Raw genomic sequence first — 18,643 nt, forward strand, 5'->3', positions numbered from 1 at the left:
GGTACAATTTGTGCAGAATGCAACTGCTAAGATGCTCTCTGGTACTCAGGACAGGCACTGTATTTCTCCAGTTTTAGCTGCACTCCATTTGCTTCCTGTGACATGCAGAATTCAGTTTAAGGGTTTTGCTCTTAGGCTACAAGGCTCTTGCATGGTTTGACTCTCTGTAATCTTTTTGTCCAGCATCAGTCTCAAGGTCTTTAACATGTTCAGGGCAATCATATCTGACCTTTCCCTGCTCTCGCTTGAAATCAGTAGCTGCTCCACAGCTTTGAAACATCTGAAGCCAGCGTACCTTTGTTTATTCCATTAGTGCATTTAAGGCCCAGTTCAAGACCTCATTGTTTTCCAAGGCTTTTGTGAGTTCTTGAGCCCTTTCTTTTAATTATTGAATGTGTTTTGTTTGCATGTACATTGATTATTTTACTTTTATTTGTTTTTAATTGTATTTTTAGAGTGTTATATTTTAATATGGTGTACAGTACTTTGGTTTAACTCTGGTTCTGTAAAAGTGCTATAAAAATAAATTTACATTATTCTATTTGTCTGGTTTCCAGTAACAATGGGTACACAGTAGGAGTTGGCCCGTCAGACACCGGTGCTTCAGGAGGCACACCTACTTATACTGGGTCAACTTAGAGTCAATAAAACAAAAAATGATATCTTTTAAGAGGAAACCAGGCCATATGAGGTAGCAGTACAGCGTATTGTGCCATCCTGGTTAATACCACTGCTACAGTATATATTCTTGTCCTAGTTAGAGGCAAAGGATTTAACAAATCACTGACATTTTCCAAACATAAAAAACATTTCTTAGCACCAAACATTGGCAGATACTTATTGTCAGCTGCAGTCATTGTTTTAATAAATGCAGAGTGTTAACAAGTACTTCATTCTTTAAATTGTATTTTCTCTTCCTTATACTCAATCTGCCAGCAAAACAATAGCAGAGAAGGGTGGGACAATTACAGTAGGACCACCCGGTCTTCATTTTTTTTTTAAATAACAGTAAACTAATATGAGCTGTTAACAAAATCTGATGTGAGAGGCTTGTCAGGCTGGGAGGACAAAGGTAGCTTATGGGGGGTGTTTAGGAGTTGCTAAACTTGGAATGTTAATGTGTTAATTAAGCAAAATAAATTGATGGTTGATTAGATATTGACCCTTTTATTCATTCAGTTTTTCTTATTCTGTGCTTTTTTTCTTGTTCTGAGTTTGTGACAGAGGTGAACTATTGTGATCATTAATTTGGAGTATATCTTGGTTGTACTAAGCCATAGTCTAATCACCATCCTGTTGTGTTTGCTTGCTTACAGACTGCTTACGAACAGTAGCTAAGGTATCTTCTTTTTATAAGGTAGCAAGTTTAGATGTAAGCACAGGTATTTTCTACCTGCTGGGCATTGCTGTATGAAATGAGGTCTTTGCTTTCTATACAGAATAGTCAGTTGAGTCTCTCAGCTCGAGCATGAGCCTCACCTTCTTTTCCCTGTATCTCAAACTGAGTGATTTCAGTGGTAGTGGGAGTGTGTCTTTTCCAAACAGGGTTGCATTGGAGAGGCGCTGAGGAAGACCTAGCCATTTGAGGATGTAATTATTTGCTTCTTGAGTCCATGTTCAGTATAGTTGTTGAGGACATCTTGCACATTTTTAATAGCCACATCAGGCATTGGTACAGGGTGAATTGATAGCACCAGACCTTGAATTTCCCTTGGTGATGGCTTTGGTCTGTATTCTCCAGACTGTCCAAAAGCTGCATTGTGACAGAGAATACAATGTGTTTCCTTCCCAAGACTTTGCACTGGCTGTTCTACCAGAAGGGATCTTCTCCCCATTAACAGAGAAGAAGATGCTATCATTTCTGCCTCTTTTCTGGACTTAGAGGCTCAGAGACTTGACTGGTTTGATCTTTATGCACACTCATGGGAGGAGCTCCTCCAGTCTTATCAGGAGCCTGTTTGTGCAATCTGCTACCTGCATAAGTGAGGTGACATTGTCCATGTAGCTTCCTAGGGCTGATAGACATTGTCCTGACTGGATCTCACTCCTTGTACGATCTGTCTCCCACCGATCAGTAGAATTTCAAAAGCTGCTGAGAACAAGATTGGTGAGATCGAACAACCCATTGTTATGCCTTTTTCAAGCTGCTGTCACCTAGTTGAGGTTTCCTGACTTGTGTAAAAGACATAGAAGTTGCTGAAGTAGTTAGATACCAAGACCTGGATGCAGGTTGGTTTGCAGAAGAAATTGAGGGCAAAGGTAATAAGCTGGTGTGTGACAGACCAGGTGACATTTGACAGAACCAGCCAAACTACATGGAGATCTGACTTTGCTTCCAGATCATGACAGAGGTTTCAGAGCAGCCAGAGATTTTTCCTACAGTATTCCTTAGCTTCCTCTGTGTAATTTGTTGGAAGCCAAGATTATATTTTTCATCAATATTATATCCACTGACCACTTTATTAAGTACATTATCTATTACCAGGTGGGACACTAGTTTGCTTCTGGAGTAGACCATATTCTTTATGACATGACATGGATTCAACAAGGGGATAGAAAAATTTCTTAAGGAATTTGGTCTATGCTGACTCAATAGCATCACTTCAAATACTGCATTTCCACCCAAATGTACAATGTTGGATTGAGATCTTGTGATTGCGCAAGTGATTGCAATAAACTGAAGTCACTGTGAACTTTGAGAAACCAGTGTAAGTTGATGCATGTTTTGGTGTTTTTGTCAAAAGAATCAACACTTCCTAGATGTTTTTTATTTATTACACCATTCCATGAAAACTCTGTAGTGTAGTTTATTGTGCAGTCTTTTGTAGCAAAATGTTGTAAATAAAAAGGAGGGATCAAACAGAAAGATAAACCTCAAATCTTATAAAACCTGATGCAACATAACAGGTGGTATATGATTGTGCACTTACAAATTATATGAATTAAAAATAAACTTTTTAACAGAAAGGCAAAAAGTGAGCTAAATGTTGAATCCTTTAAAAAATGGTAAATAAAATTAAAATAATTTAAACTGAAATCTAGCTTCCTGGAGATAAAGAATCTGGTTCTGAAAAAGGGTAGATGAATGAATGAAAGAACTGAGAAAAGTGCATCATTATCCTCTAGGACAAGCAAACTGGACAATGAATTGATAAATAGACATAATTTCAAGACACACAAGGGTGTAAGTGGCACTCTTACTCTTTTTGTTAGAATAATGTAAATAATATTTCCAATTTATTTTATGATATGATGCACATGCATGTGACCTGAAACATCATGGTGTTTGCCATGTTATATAAAATGATCCTGTGATTAAAGTATTGTCTGAATTTTCTTTGAAAAAAATAAAGGAAAGACATTTGTGAGAAAACTTTGCTTTTTGCCACTCTTCCAAACTTGTAGCAATTTCAGTTTTGTTTCATGATTATAAATTTAGTGAACCCCATTACTCTTGACAGTGGATTTCTTGACTAACAGTGTTTTGCTTATGGCCATAACTGACCTTCATTTTGTGACATTCCTTAGTCTCTGTCACTTAATTCAGTAAGCTTATCCTTCAGAATTTTCAAGGTGTAAGTCCTTATGGTAGCAATGTACATTTGGACCAGGATAACGTAAGTGCTCCAGACATACAGTAAGACAGCTCAATTATAAAGTGTCCTGCCAGAGAGGAAAAGACAGAAAGAAAAATATTTTAATTCCAGATAAAAAAAAAACAAAAAACAAAAAAACCTTCATTTAAGCTGGGCTGCCACGTGAACAGCCCACATGCCTTTTAAAAACCCAGACTTCCATGCTACTTAAAGAATTGGCAGAAAGGACTGACACATGGACAAAGTCAAAAAGATTCACGCCAAGGTCAAACCTGGGGGGAGCAAACAATACAGATGTCAAAATCCAAAGCGAAACTCTACTTTGAAGATAAAAGTCACAGCCACCTACAGTAGTATTCCTTTATAATTCCTCACCTTGACTGCTCTTATTATTGGCCAAGTAAGTAGTGTGAAGGATTGCCGGCTTTCTACTCCGGCCCTCACCCCCAGGCCGCCAGGAGGAGCTCTCCCAGCAGCGTGGACATGCCCCGAGTTCCAGCAGGGCCTCATGGACTATGTAGTTTTTATACACAGCCCTGCTGGATACCTTGGGGGCCACCAGGTGTCGCTGTAGGGGGGCTCGTAGGCTCGCATGTGCCCTATAACCCGGGAGTACGTCACGGTCACGTGACAGGAAGAAACGATGTGCTCCCGGGTTGAAGAAAAGGACTGTTTACCCTGACCCGGAAGGGAAAAGGAACTGTGGACTGTTGAATGGGAACACCTCCGGGTCAGGGTGTATAAAAGGACTCTGGGAAGCCCAGTACACTGAGCTGAGCTGGGAGGAAGGGTGGCGAAGTGTCTGGGAGTGTGGAGGATTATTGTGTTTATTAGTGATTAATTATATGAGTATTGTGGAGTGGAGGGTGCTTGGTGCACATTATTATTATATAATAAATAATAATTGGACTTTTATCTGGTGTCTGACGTCTGATCCAAGGGTTCAAGGGGTCACGGAGACCTCAAGTTTTTACAGTAGTTTTTCTTCTTTTTTGTAATTCTTATATGTATTTAAGGGGGATTATTAGTATTATTTGTTGTAATATTTCCTTATTTCTCGAGCTTCTGTAAAAGCTACATTTCTCCCAGTGCCATCCATTTGTATATCTATACTACACAAAAGAAAAATGCAAGTTTCAAGAAATTATCCATAGTCTTGAATGACTAAGAAATACCCTGTGCTAACCTTTTTTCTCACTGTTGTGATAACAACGTGCATTTCCAGATCATGTCCCTAGTGATGTTATGGCAAGTGCAGACAAAATGGTGGTGCCAGTGAAAAAAAAATTCACTAGGAGTCATTCTGTAGAGATTCACTCAGGTAGTGCGCTTTATGATTTTCTAATGAAATTTGAAATTTTGTTCATTCAGTCGTAGAGTTGATTAAAGGCCAAAAATAATTAAAAAAAATTTTTGCCCTCTCCTACTTTCCACTAGACTGCTTCAAAGATGGTAGCTATCAAAATTTTTAGCATTCAGAAGCTTTTGCAAAATGTCAAATATCTGCTGAACTACAAAAGATATTTAATTGATTCTAATCATTTTTTTTCTCATATGTGTGAATTCTTTTCTACTTATATGCTCTGAAATCAATCATACTCTTTACTTTATAGCCCTTTAAAAACTGATGGTCAAATATCAATTTTCACTCACTTTGTAATTTTTTAGCAGCACAGAAAAGTTATGCAAAGTTCATATTCATACTTTATCATTAAAAAATGCATTCCTGATAACAGTTACCACTCTAAATTTGAGAATAATCAAGTTTTTGCAACTTGTGATGTCTTACATCTATGATAGTGTAAGATCCAAAAATCTGATTTATTTTTGTGTAGCATCCTTGATATGATTGTAGCTCACACACAAAAATGATTATTGTGTTCAGCTTAGTTTTTGAGAATGGGGCCTGATAGGTCAGAGAAAATATTGGTTATCAATAGGTACAAACACTGTATTAAATATGAATATCATATTAAAATTTCATTTTATTCATCACAAGTTAAAATATTAAAGATCTTAGCTTTAAAATACCCCAAGAAAAGCCCTCGTTATGTACCTTATATTTTTTAGAAGTGAAAGTTTTTTGTCTGCTGAGTGAAGAGAACTGAGATCTCTTTGAGACCTAAGTGGTGTGTCATTGCGAGTGAAAATGGGACACACTCCGTCTGTGTTTGCCTTTACTACCAAAACTTGAAGGTGACATTGGACAAGCAAGAATGAATGTCTATAACATTGAGAATTAAAAACAGATAATGAAAGACTGCCCCAATTTTCCAGGACCAGATGTCTTCAGGGATATATTTGATAAAGTGTTCTGTGAGGAGCATCATGATCTCACTTTGCCTATACTTCAGTGAGAGACCACAGAGAGAATACAGATGGTTAATGTGTCCCATTCTTTAGATAATTTCCTTAAAAAACTAACACAAAATAATGGACCTCAAGAAGCACCATTTTTGTAGCAAAATATCAGTCTGTTTTTTTAAAAATTACAAAACAAAAAACTTAAAGCAAAACGCATAATCTTTGGCGATTTCAGTGAAAACTTCTCATATATAGTCCAAGATAAGGTGGAATAGTTTCAATGGAAAACTGATCAAGTTACTATATACTGTTTCATTGTGTATTTTAGGACTAAAAGGTCAGTCAAATGCCAGAGCTTTTGTGTGCTGAGTGGCCATCCATCTCACAACACAAAACACTATGCCCATATTCCAGAAGAGGCTGAACTAATTATATAATTTTATTCCAACACGATACAATCTAGCAGCAATTGAACTAATTAATGCATTCAATATAAAAATGTTTGTAACAAAAGCACTGGAAAATTCAACCTTGCCAGCAGAATATGTTCTGGAAGTTGTGTTATTTGTACCAGACCTGTATGTCAAGAGGTTAGGTTCAGGTCTTGTGATTCATTAGTTTCTGGTCATCCAGCAATATAAAAGACTAGAGGTCTTACTTCTAAATATTTCTAGTAGACATCTCTATGTGAAGCTGTCGACGATTATGGTAAGGTTTGGGTAAAGTGGCGGCAGCCATGTTACATAAGACAGAAATGCTTGAGTAAAAGTAGAGATAGCTTTCCTTAAGTAATCATATACAAAAAATGTTCTTACACACTTAAAATAACTCAGACTAACTTCTTGTTGAGTGTCGCTCATATTACACTCACTAAAGTATGAGCCAACTAACTGCAACTTGAAGCAGTGACATTCAGCGTGAGCAGACTTTTTTAATGATTACGTCCTAATTTAATGTGGGCGGGCACTAATAGGAGAGGCGTACAGGCTTCCTCCACTTTAAGAAGGAACTAACTCGCTCCTTCAATCCCCTTCATGGAGTCAGTGTTCATAATGCATACACATAGCCAAATTTCTCCCTGGGTAAGATTAAAGTTCTGTCTTATCTATCTACTTACATCTTGCATCTATTTAGTGACCCTAAAAAGGATCACCTGTTTTTGTTCAAGTAACACCTAACTACACAAACATTGCCAATATTTGTTTAATAATAGCATTAGTCATCAAAACAAAACAATAATAAAACAGTACTCTTTATTAAATAATATTTAATGTAGCGCTTTACCTAGACTTTATTTCTTCTAGTTGAAAATTTAGGAATGGCCTTTGGGTTTTTCTTGGGTTTTTCCAACAATGTGACAATCAGTTTGGGAGCAGTGACACCTAGGATAAGGTGAGAAGACATGTGAACCACAGCACATGAAGTACATTTCACTGAAGCTCGTGAAACTAGCCCTGCCTCATTAGGTTGTGTCTGAATGCAGAATTAGCTATGAAAACGACTGAGACTGAATGTCACCAGCGTCTAGCACCACGTCTAGCAGCCCATCTTTGTGGGCTGAGGTAAGGTGTACTTGGAAGAGCTGCATAGATGGTTGGGTGTTAGTTCCAGCACCACACGTTTGAAAAGTAGGGGAAGCAAGTATTTATAGAATTGACTGTGCAAAGCATTGTGTCATTTTGCGTAACTCTTTTGTTTTCTGGTTTAATATTGCAGCAACGAATGTGTCTAGCAAAACTGCAGTAAAAATAGCCATTTGTTTTCACCTTACCTACAGCCGAATTTGTAATGTTCCTTTCATGTCTGCTTCTTTATTTACTAAAATGGTCCATCAGGATCTTTATGGTAAAAGTAATTAGGAAAAATAATGAACTAAAACTCAGCATCATAATTCATTGTGGTAAACACAGACTTGAGGTATGCATGCTTTTCTCATGGACTATTAAAGTACATACAGATCGCTCCAGAGTGAAATTTAAAACAAATAACCTTAAAGAGAAACTCCATTGACAAAATAAACAATACACTCATCAAGTGTACACATTACCAACAACAACAACAACAACATTTATTTATATAGCACATTTTCATACAAAAAGTAGCTCAAAGTGCTTTACATAATGGAGAGAAGAAAAATAAAAGACAAAATAAGAAATTAAAATAAGACAACATTAATTAACATAGAATTAACATAGAAACCACATATCATCTGACCAAAACCAGACATCAGATCAATTATAAGTATTACTTTTTAGCTTTTGTGCCTTTATTATATTGCATTCTTTTGATCTTATTGATGAAAATATTTTAAAAGGTCAGTTGTCTTAATGCTTATTAGCAGTTTTAGTTTTTCTAAATAAGATGAAATGATGTGGAATATGCACTCAAGTGTTTGTTTTTCAGAAAATCCAAATGTTCTCCTGCTGTCCTTATAAGAAAGAAACATGCAAGATTAAGCCAACACTTTGACTATGATTTTAGACAAACCTGGAATTATTATATAAACTGTAAGATGCTTTAATGTTGAAAATAGGACTGCAATTTCCCACAATTTCCTAAGGCAATGCGACAGTTTACTACAGAAATCAATGGCATGCTTTCTTTTGTAGACTGCTCAGAGAATCAGTTTCAGTGTGGGACTGGAAAATGCCTTAATTCTAGCTTTTTGTGTGATGGCTATGATGATTGTGGAGACCTAAGTGATGAGCTCATATGTGGTAAGTACTGCATCTTAACTTGGTAGTTTATGATCAATTTTACTTGCTTGCTATGAATCAGCTGCACTACTTCAAAATTTCATATCACATTTTTAAAGCGGTGGCACAGTGATTTAACACTGTTGTATTATAGATACAAAGTCCTGGGTTCAAAAGCTGGCTTGGCCCAGTCTGCTGGCAGATTTCACATTCTTCCAAATTTCTGTATGGATTTTCTCCATGTGCTTCATGTTTCTTCTAGAGTTAACAGACATACAATATAGGCTGTTTGGCAGCTGTAAACTGGGCTTGTATAAATGACTATGGAAGTGACTTTTCTTTGGCCCTGTGGAGTGTTGGTTCCTGCCTTCTCACAGATACTTCTGACCTGTATTAAAATAGTCAGGTCCGAAAAATGGTTGAATTTGTTTTCTTGTCCTCAAGGGCTTGAACTATGACAGCATACCTGAATTTTGTTCTCACTAAGAGTTTATGTTACACTATTTGATATATTTACCATCAAAATTAACAGTGAAAATAATTTACACTAATCAGTTACATCTGGTAATTGCTCTCCTCAATGCTATACACATTATACAAGTTGGCAGTAACCAGGAGTCTTATTTATAAAACTTTGAGGGAATTTCATTGTGAAAATATGCACACACCAAAATAAAGACACATATAAAACGCATATACTATAAAAAGAGATTTATAAAACCAGGTATATGCACATTTCTATGCAATATACCTTTATAAATCACAATTGTCTAGTAAATGTGCATTTGTGAACATGCCTTGATGCTGAACAACCTCGTACACAAGCAATCACAATGCTACAGACGTTCATTGGCTGGTAGAGCAGCCTCCCTCCTGACGTGTCTAGACCCCACCACCTGCATTTAAGAGCATCTGGCTGTGCTACACAACTCAGCACACAAGATAATGGGCAGAATTATAGTACCTCTAATTTGCATTCAGGGTGTCCCGGAAAAGCTCAAGGTGCCAATGTCTAAGCGGGTAGCCATTATAACATGATTGCTGATACAATGAATAGTATAATACATATGAAAACTGAGGGTTCAGCCAGTTACCTTACCAACAAGCCAGCCACCACATACAGCACCATCATGTCTGCCAAAGCTAGTTTGCCTCAAAGTAAATGAATCACAGGATGACCCAGGCTACGGAGACATGATGATTTCAGTCTCATCTTGGCATCACATACTGTATGACTTGTGCATTTATGGAATGTAATAGCTTATCGTTAACAAAAGCAGCTTCATTTTCACTAGTGCCCTTAATGCAATAAGCCTCTTCTACGCGGTGGTGTGCTAGGGAGGCAGCATTAAGAGGAAAGATGCCTCACGCCTGGACAAACTGGTGAGGAAGGCAGGCTCTATTGTTGGCATGGAGCTGGACAGTTTAACATCTGTTGCAGAGCGAAGGGCACTCAGCAGGCTCCTATCAATTATGGAGAATCCACTGCATCCACTAAATAGTATCATCTCCAGACAGAAGAGCAGCTTCAGCGACAGACTGCTGTCACTGTCCTGCTCCACTGACAGATTGAGGAGATCGTTCCTCCCCCAAACTATGCGACTCTTCAATTCCACCCAGGGGGGTAAACGTTAACATTTAACATTATACAAAGTTATTGTCTTTTTTTCACCTGCATTATTATCATTCTTTAATTTAATATTATTTATTGTATCAGTATGCTGCTGCTGAAAAATGTGAATTTCCCATTGGGATTAATAAAGTATCTATCTATCTATCTAAGAGTGCAGTAATGTGATTTGATTACTTTAAGAGAACTGGACACTGCAGTCCAGATGGCATGATGGAGTGAAACTTGACTGAGATATTCCTGACCTGTCAGCCAGTTCCTTGAGAAGTGACAACAGGACGCCGTTCTTCAGTGCAAATGCACAGTATTGGGCATGTTAAAAGGGAAGTGAAATACAGTCTGTACATCATATTTAACACTTTTGAGGTTTTAATATATTTGTTAACGTGAACACACATTATAATAACAGCTTGGTGATATGTGTTATTATGCATCAGAAGTATTAGTCGTCATTTAGTTGGCTTGGCTGCGTTTGCCTACTTGATCAAGGGTGCAGTCATTTCCCAGTGCCTCAGAAATGTTGCGTACGCATAGTTCAGAGTTGCCATGAGTATACATAAGCTTTCACATCAAGTTTTCTTTTACAAATCTCAATGTTTGCATGGGAAGCTCCCTGTGCATCTTTTGTCCGTACGCAAGCTTTATAAATGAGGCTCCAGGAGAGTGCCACAACCTCATAAGGGTTCAGAGTGGTAAGGAGGAAAGGTCCAATTTGTGCTCTTTGAAATTTAATCCTGAAGTGAGTAAACGTTAGTACCCCATTAAGCATTTCACACTTTTTATTTGCCAGCATACATTCTGAAAAAGGGTGGTGTACTGGGAGCACACATTTCTTGATTTTTTTTTTTTGTGTACCCAACTATCAATCCACAAACATATACCAGATAAACGCAACCAAGGACAAAATGCTCAAACCACAGACAAAAGTAACATTTAGCTGGACTTTTATACAAGCTAAGAGCCAAGTTGCATATCAAAACCATAACAAGAATCTCTGATCCAGTAGTGAAGACTTGAATATGATAGAACGTTTTTTAGCTGTGTCCAGGTGACATGGTTCAGAAATAGAAAGGCTAACACATCTTCAGTGATTGATATTACCCCAAATAAAAGCTAAGCAATGGATTAAGAATTAGACTGAAAAATGATTTGCAGTAATACTTATGCAGAGGATACAACCAAAGGATGAAGTCATGGAAGAATGCTGCTTGAGAACATCTCTAAGAAGTAGGATTTAATTCATGGTATACTTCTGACAAACTAACACAACAGGATGCAATACACAGTTTTGAGCTAAATTGGACTGTGCCTCACACAGATTAAGGAACACATGTTCAGCATGGAAATCATATTGAACAGCCCTGTTCTAAGTGCTATTTCAAGATGCATTATTATTATTAAGGCAATCATATACTATAGTCTGAGATATTTAGATAGTACTAACGGTACATAGTGAAGCCTCTATAAAGGATAATGAAAAGTAAAGTGAACAAAGATGCATTTACTATAGAAGTAGTTGATATGGTGGAAGTGATGTTTTTGTGATATTTTAATTGTAATACAACCTATTAATAAAACAGTCTCAAAATATGTCAATTCTGTGCACTTGCAATTTATTAAATGTTATATTTTATAGGAAAGAGCATAAAATGTGGTTAGCTTTTAATTGTGTGAATAGTAATAATACTTGTGCCTTCAAACATCTTCAGCACTGTTTGCCACACAGGTATGAGTTCAATGCTCTCTTGCTCTTTCCAGTATCCAAGTTGAATCACTTACTGACCAGTTAGAACACTGACAGCTGGGCTGAGCCATGCCTCCTTCTTCTTTAGGTCTTAGTTGAAATACTTTTTTTTTGGCTCACGGGATTTTTTATTTCATATAAATGAGGTTACAGCTTTTTAAATTGCATTTAAAGCTATACCTTAAAAGCAATATTTGTAAGTATTGTCGAGTGCACTGAAAAAACACAGAAGAATTAATGTAAAATATTTACTTAAACGATACTGAATAAACTTGCTAATGTTAAATGGAGATGAGCTAGTGAGATCTTCTTTGACACTTACCAAACTTACTTTTTGCAGTTTTCAGAAAACTTATTTCTGAAATCCACATGCTAACATATCTGAGACATCCATCCACCTATTTTTAAAAAATGGTTATCTAGTTCAGTGTCATGAAGCCTATCCTGACAGCACTGGTCTCAAAGCAAACCAAAACCCAGAGAGACAGCACAATAATATACACACTCACCTCCATTCTTACTGGGCTAATTTACCAAGCAACCAAGCAGCGTAATTCATCTTTGGGATGGATAGAAATTGGAGAACCGGCTGGAAAACCCACACAAACATATAGAGTGCGCAGACAAAGATTTGACCCCAGGACTTCAGAGGTATGAAGCAGTATGTGCTAATAATGGCAGCTTCATACTTCATTGTAATCCCTCTTTAATGTGATTTGTGATGACACAAGCTGCAAATAGTGCTACTGTATGTAAAATAAAGATTTATTGATTGAATTGAAAAGCCACAATGAGTTTTAATGCAAGAACATGGTCTTATATAGGATCTGCTACCAACATGAATGAGTCATTATTTAAAACAAATTAAGGCCAGTCACCAGGACAGACCATTTTTTAATATTGGCCTCCCAGAAGGTTTTTATTGTACATCTTAGTTATAGCTCTGAACAGCACAGTGAAAAAAAAATTATGGGATAATCCCGTTTTGCATAGTGCAACGGATGACCAGTGTTAAAGGTTTGCCAGTGGATTTGACTAGGATATTCAAGTTTGGCTTTTTAACAAGGGTACATTTCTTGTCTGAAAATGGTGGGAGTTAATGTGGCCCAATTTGGATTTAACTCTTTAGACGCATGTTAAATCCCACAGTTCACTGGTGCAGATAAGCGATCGAGTGTGCCAGGTTTACCAGTGCATTAAATTAGTGAACCCACATTGGACTGCGTAAACTTCACATGCACTCAATATGTGAAATATGAATTCCTTTTGTAACTTGTGTGAATAAGAAGCTGTGGGCTAGTAACTAACTAGATGGCTAACTAATGTAATTTCCTTTTACTATAAATTAGTACAGTGGTTAGCGATGCTGCTTCATGGATTTAATGATCTGGGCTTGAATGCATAGCCTACTTTTATAAACTTGCCAATATCCACTTCTGTGGACTGTAACTGTGTAAGGAAAACGTCAAACTGTTCAGTGGTATGTCCTGTTTCCACAAAATGATGTGCAATAGCACGCAATGGCATTTGGTGCTCATTTGAATGTATGAGGCGCACACGCAGTATTGGCCGGTGCGACCTTAAAGTACCTGGTGCACAGGCTATGGTAAGTGGTGGGCACGAGATATGTACATGGTGGGCACGAGATAGTAAGCTGTACGCACCAAATTGTTTCCCAGGAAAGAAATAAAACACCATATCTCCTCAGGTGCTCCGTACGAGTGTGCAAACGAATACCTGTAAACATAAAGCACGTACCCAAACCCTTACCCTTCCACAAGCCTAATCTTAACCATAGTGTAACGGGGTATGCGATGGGCATTTCGTGACTGATGTTCTGGGCATTACCTGACGTATGTCATAGGTATTGCAAGCTGCTGTTAAACCCATCTCCAACCATCCCACACTCCTTTAATAAATAAAAGCCCGGCTGTCTGCTTTTTATATCACCACGCTACAAGAGCTGGAAGTGATGTCAAACTGAAGCGCCGAAGCCTTGGTAAAGACGTAATTAGGTACCCCCGAACCACACTTTTGTAATATTTTAATCTAACATTATCTCGTACGTACGTGAAAACATCTCATACGTACGTGAAAACATCTCGTATGTACATGAAAGTATCTCGTACGTACGAGATAATGTTTATCCCATAATTTTTTTTCACTGTGCGGTTCAGAGCTTCCGTAATTAAAAAAATATATTCATGACTATAATATAATTAAGGGAAATGTTACAAACATGAATCAAAATGTAGCAAATGAATATATTTAAAAAGTTTGGAGAGTATGTGGAATATATGTGATAGTGTTATTTTTTCATGACCAAATATTACTCTTTTATATTTCAAAATATCTGCCATTCTTTATTTTATTAATTATAAATACTGTTTAAAGCCTTTTTCATAATAATAAAATCTTTTGAATGACTCTTTTGTGATTTATACATGATTTTCAGATATAGTAATTTATTTCAGCAGAATGCAAAACGAAAGGAGAACACAGATGTGGAGATGGGAGGTGCATCTCTGCAAATTGGGTGTGTGATGGGGACCACGACTGTATTGACAAGAGTGATGAAGTTAACTGTTGTAAGTTACTTTATACAGAACGAGGACAGCTGCTCATTGTATAGTAAAAATCAAGGAAATCTGAAATTTGAGATGTTTCCTAAACAACTGTTAATTTATATAACACTACAGGTATCAATATCCATATTAATGTTTTAGTATGAATCCAACAGGTGGCACCTGCCATTAACTATACAAGAATGGTAATTAACTAAAATAAATAGCAATGAAATTAAATTATTTACATAAAGCATCATTCTTTTTTGAACCTCCCATTCTTAGTTAAAGGCTATGGAAACACAAACATTCCTATTTCAAATATTATTTATCTTTTATAATAATTATACAAAATACATGATTAAATTTAAGTTAATATGCCAAATTCAATAATCATAAAGAATTCCATTTTTTGATGTATACACTTGTTTGTTCCTTTTGAGTTTGTTTTTAGGAAGACCACATTGCCTAGGATTAGACTTACTACTTTCAAGCTTGAGTACACTCACTGATTCTGATGATCAGTTTATATATTAGATTATGTTTATCTGACTAAATGTCCTAAAATATGTTTTTTTTTGAAGAAGGGCATAGGCCAGGGGTGTGCAAAGTCATTCCTGGAGGGCCGCAGTGGCTGCAGGTTTTTGTTCCAACCCAATTGCTTAATAAGAAGCACTAATTGCTCTAGAAACACTTCTGCTTCATTTTAGTTATCTCCCTCGTTAAGATTTTGAACCCTTATTGCTTATTTAAGTCTTAAACAGCTGCATTCTTGGTTTTTTAATTGCTCCTTATTAGCAATAAGATGCAAATGACAAAAGAAACCAGCAGTTATCCATTTTGCTTGTTACCCTTTACGCCTGTGTGTATTTATCAGGCACTATTTGGTTTAATTAAATACTTGGAAGGAAAGAGAAGAGAAAAAAGTGAAGGATTGAGAATTACCCATCCGTTTTACACTTCAAAGTATTTGGATGATATCTTTAGAATGGAAAAAAAAATCTAGGATTTGAGAATGACTTGACATAGCAGAGTTAAAGCACTAACAAGCCATGAAATGTAATTATTGGCAAGGATTGTTTTCTAATTAAACAACTGGGTTGGAACAAAAACCCGCGGCCACTGCGGCCCTCCAGGAATGACTTTGCACACCCCTGGCATAGGCTATCCAGGCAAGGGCCTATGGCACCCTCTAGTGCTCAGGGCACATTATTGCAGCCCTCTGTAGAGATTCTTTCTTTATTTTGTTTAGAAAAATTTGTCCAGACCGGACCGGAGCAGAAAAAAATATTTTATGTTGTGCGCCTCAGCAGCGCCTGTACTTAACGCACTACGCAAGGCTCAATCTGTGCTGTTGTATACACTAGTGCAGGCAGCATGCCAGGGATCTTGTGCAACATGCGGCCCCCACACTACCTGTGTGCCCTGCACATGACAGTGAAGCCACTGCCAGGACCAGGAGTCAGGGCTCACCCCCTGGTCTTCCCATGTGACACACAGCCTGCCAACAGACACACAGCTGGATCCCAGTGCCCTCCTCCTCCTCTTCAAGCGTGGCATCACAGGGTGAGTGATGACCAGCCCAGGAGCAGTCCAGACTCCAGTGAGTGACAGTCCAGGCAGCTTCCATGATCATGTTATGAATGAGTTTGCTGCAAGAATGTTAAGGAGTGTCCAATTTTTTAAAAGACTTTTATTTGCAATGTTAAGTCCCTCTATTTACCAGTGACATTTTTCTAATATTATGTATATATTGTACTTGCTTTTTCTAAATAAAGTTTGTAGATTCTGTTAAATAAGCTATTTACATGCAAAGTGGTTATATTTTATTATTCTATACAAGTTTTGTATGTTTTGGTACATGCACAATTTACATGCAGAAGAGTTCTATTGTTATTATTATTATTTTATGATTCTATTTACATGAACGGGTGTATGTGGTTTGCAACAATCTTTAAGTATGTGATATGTGTCAAAGTAACATTTACATGAATATCAGGATCCAAAGTTTCCCAGTAGAACATTGCCCAGAGCATCATACTGCCTCTGTTGGCTTGCCTTCTTCCCATAGTGCATCCTGCTGCCATCTCCTCTCTTGGTAAACGATACATAAGCACCATGTCAGCCACATGATCTAAAAGCAAAAGTGATTCATCAGAACTGGCCACCTTCTTCCATTACTCCATGGTCCAATTCTCTTGCTCACATGCCCATTGCAGGCGCTTTCAGAGGTGGATGGGGTTAGCACGGGCACTCTGACTGATCTGTGACTATGTAGCTCCATATGTGGCAAGCTTCAATACACTGTGTGTTCTGACACCTTTCTTTCTTGACCAGAATTAAGTTTTTCTGCAATTTGTGCTCCATGAGTTGTACAGTTGGATCAGACCAGACAGGCTAGCCTTCGCTTCCCAAGCACATTAATAAGCTTTAGTCACCCGGTTGTCCTTCTTTGGACATGTTCCTTTTGAGTAAAATTGACCATTTTTGGTAGGTACTAACCACTGCATATTGGGAACATCCCATAAGACCTGCCGTTTTGGAAATGCTTAGACCCATTTGTCTAGCCATCACAAACTGGCTATTGTCGAAGTAGAGAAGTCTACCTATTTTTCCTACTTCTAAAACAAAGCCTTCAAGAGTTGACTGCTCATGTGCTGCCTAATATATCCCATACTTTGACAGGTGCTTTTGCAACGAGATCATTAATATCATTCCTTTCACCTGTCAGTAGTTTTAATGTTGTAGCTGATTGTGTATAATTGGCAGTCCTTATTAGGGAGTGGATGGTCTCTTTGCTCTTCTTCACTAACACTTCTTTGAATTTCTGGGATGTAAGGTAGAAATGTAATTTTCCTGTAAAGGGAACATAACCATGTCTAACAGACTATCCTAAAATAAAAGGCACACACTGCTCACCGCATTTCTTTTCATATATATTTTAACAACGGTTCTAGTGTAGTACCTTCCTGTAGGGCAGGAAACAGAAATGTCAGGGAAATTAACTTATATATTCAACCTCAAATTTACTGGGAAAAATAAGGTCTGAATGTAAAATGAGAAGTAGTATGTTTTGCTGTTATACATTTTCCTTTATCCTTTAGCTTGCAACAGCCAGGGCCTCACTGAATGTCGAAATGGCCAGTGCATTCCAAGCGCCTTTCGTTGTGATGGTGAAGAGGACTGTAAAGATGGAAGTGATGAGGAAAACTGCTCTTTGAAACAGAGTGGGTGATCACTAGAATATGTGCTCTTTGTACAATGCTGCTGCTTTATTGGTGAAGAACTTGCTATTCTAAGTATTTTTGATGATTAGTATAGTTTAACACCTCTTCAGCACAAAAATTAAACAGTGTGTATAACTTCTAGCCAAAGTAATGTCAATTTTTTATTATGCTGACTAAAGTCAAGAAAGGATCTATAATGAGGTGGAGTAAGAGAAATCTATATTACCTGTATTTGAATAGTCAAGAACAGAACACCTTTTGAACAAATAATATTCAGAGTGCATTTCAGTCATTTTGGACTGTCTACCCTGGTATTGTGGGTTGCATTTATTTCGTGTTTTTAGGTAGATCTCGTAAATCTTCTGTTGCTTTGAGAGATCATGCCTCCTTGTTTTAGATTAGTAAATGCTTACGGCCAGTACTCTCGCAAGCAAGAATTCACCAGCTCATTTCAACAATTACAACTCTCCAGCATGTTTCTGCAATTGAGTGGAGTCTGGGCTTTTGTGGGTCATTTTTTAACACTTTCTTAATCACTTATTTTAAGCTTTTAAGTTGTGTTTCGTTTAAAAAATGGAAATTGTATTTCATGTGAACAGAAGTTATATAAAATTATTTCTGGCATTTCAGAATTTCAAAAAGAATGCTATTTTTGATCGCAACTAGTTGTTCTTTACTTGACTATTGTATGCAACAGACATGCTCACACAACTACAGGGTGACATTAAAATGTAAATCCGTTGATATTTAAACATCACAGCAAAATATTCTATATAAAATATGGATAAAGTGTAAAGCAAACACTGTAGTGTACTGTAGTCAGCAATGTCAGAGTTGCCTATCTGATTTTCTTCAATATGCAGTTATGTCTGTTGATTTATA

At 37.2% G+C, this 18,643-nt stretch overlaps 1 protein-coding gene across 2 annotated transcripts in view; it reads left to right on the plus strand.

The window, feature by feature from the left end:
* Positions 1-18,643, plus strand: part of corin (corin, serine peptidase) — a 215,654-nt gene that overhangs the window by 140,440 nt on the left and 56,571 nt on the right. For both annotated transcript variants that reach the window (XM_051928354.1, XM_051928355.1), the window contains exons 7-9: positions 8,510-8,617; positions 14,448-14,558; positions 17,639-17,761. In XM_051928354.1, the coding sequence (XP_051784314.1) occupies positions 8,510-8,617; positions 14,448-14,558; positions 17,639-17,761 (342 nt within the window). The remainder of the gene's footprint in view (positions 1-8,509; positions 8,618-14,447; positions 14,559-17,638; positions 17,762-18,643) is intronic.

This window comes from Erpetoichthys calabaricus, chromosome 5 (assembly GCF_900747795.2).
Source record: "Erpetoichthys calabaricus chromosome 5, fErpCal1.3, whole genome shotgun sequence".
Lineage (NCBI taxonomy): Eukaryota > Metazoa > Chordata > Cladistia > Polypteriformes > Polypteridae > Erpetoichthys > Erpetoichthys calabaricus.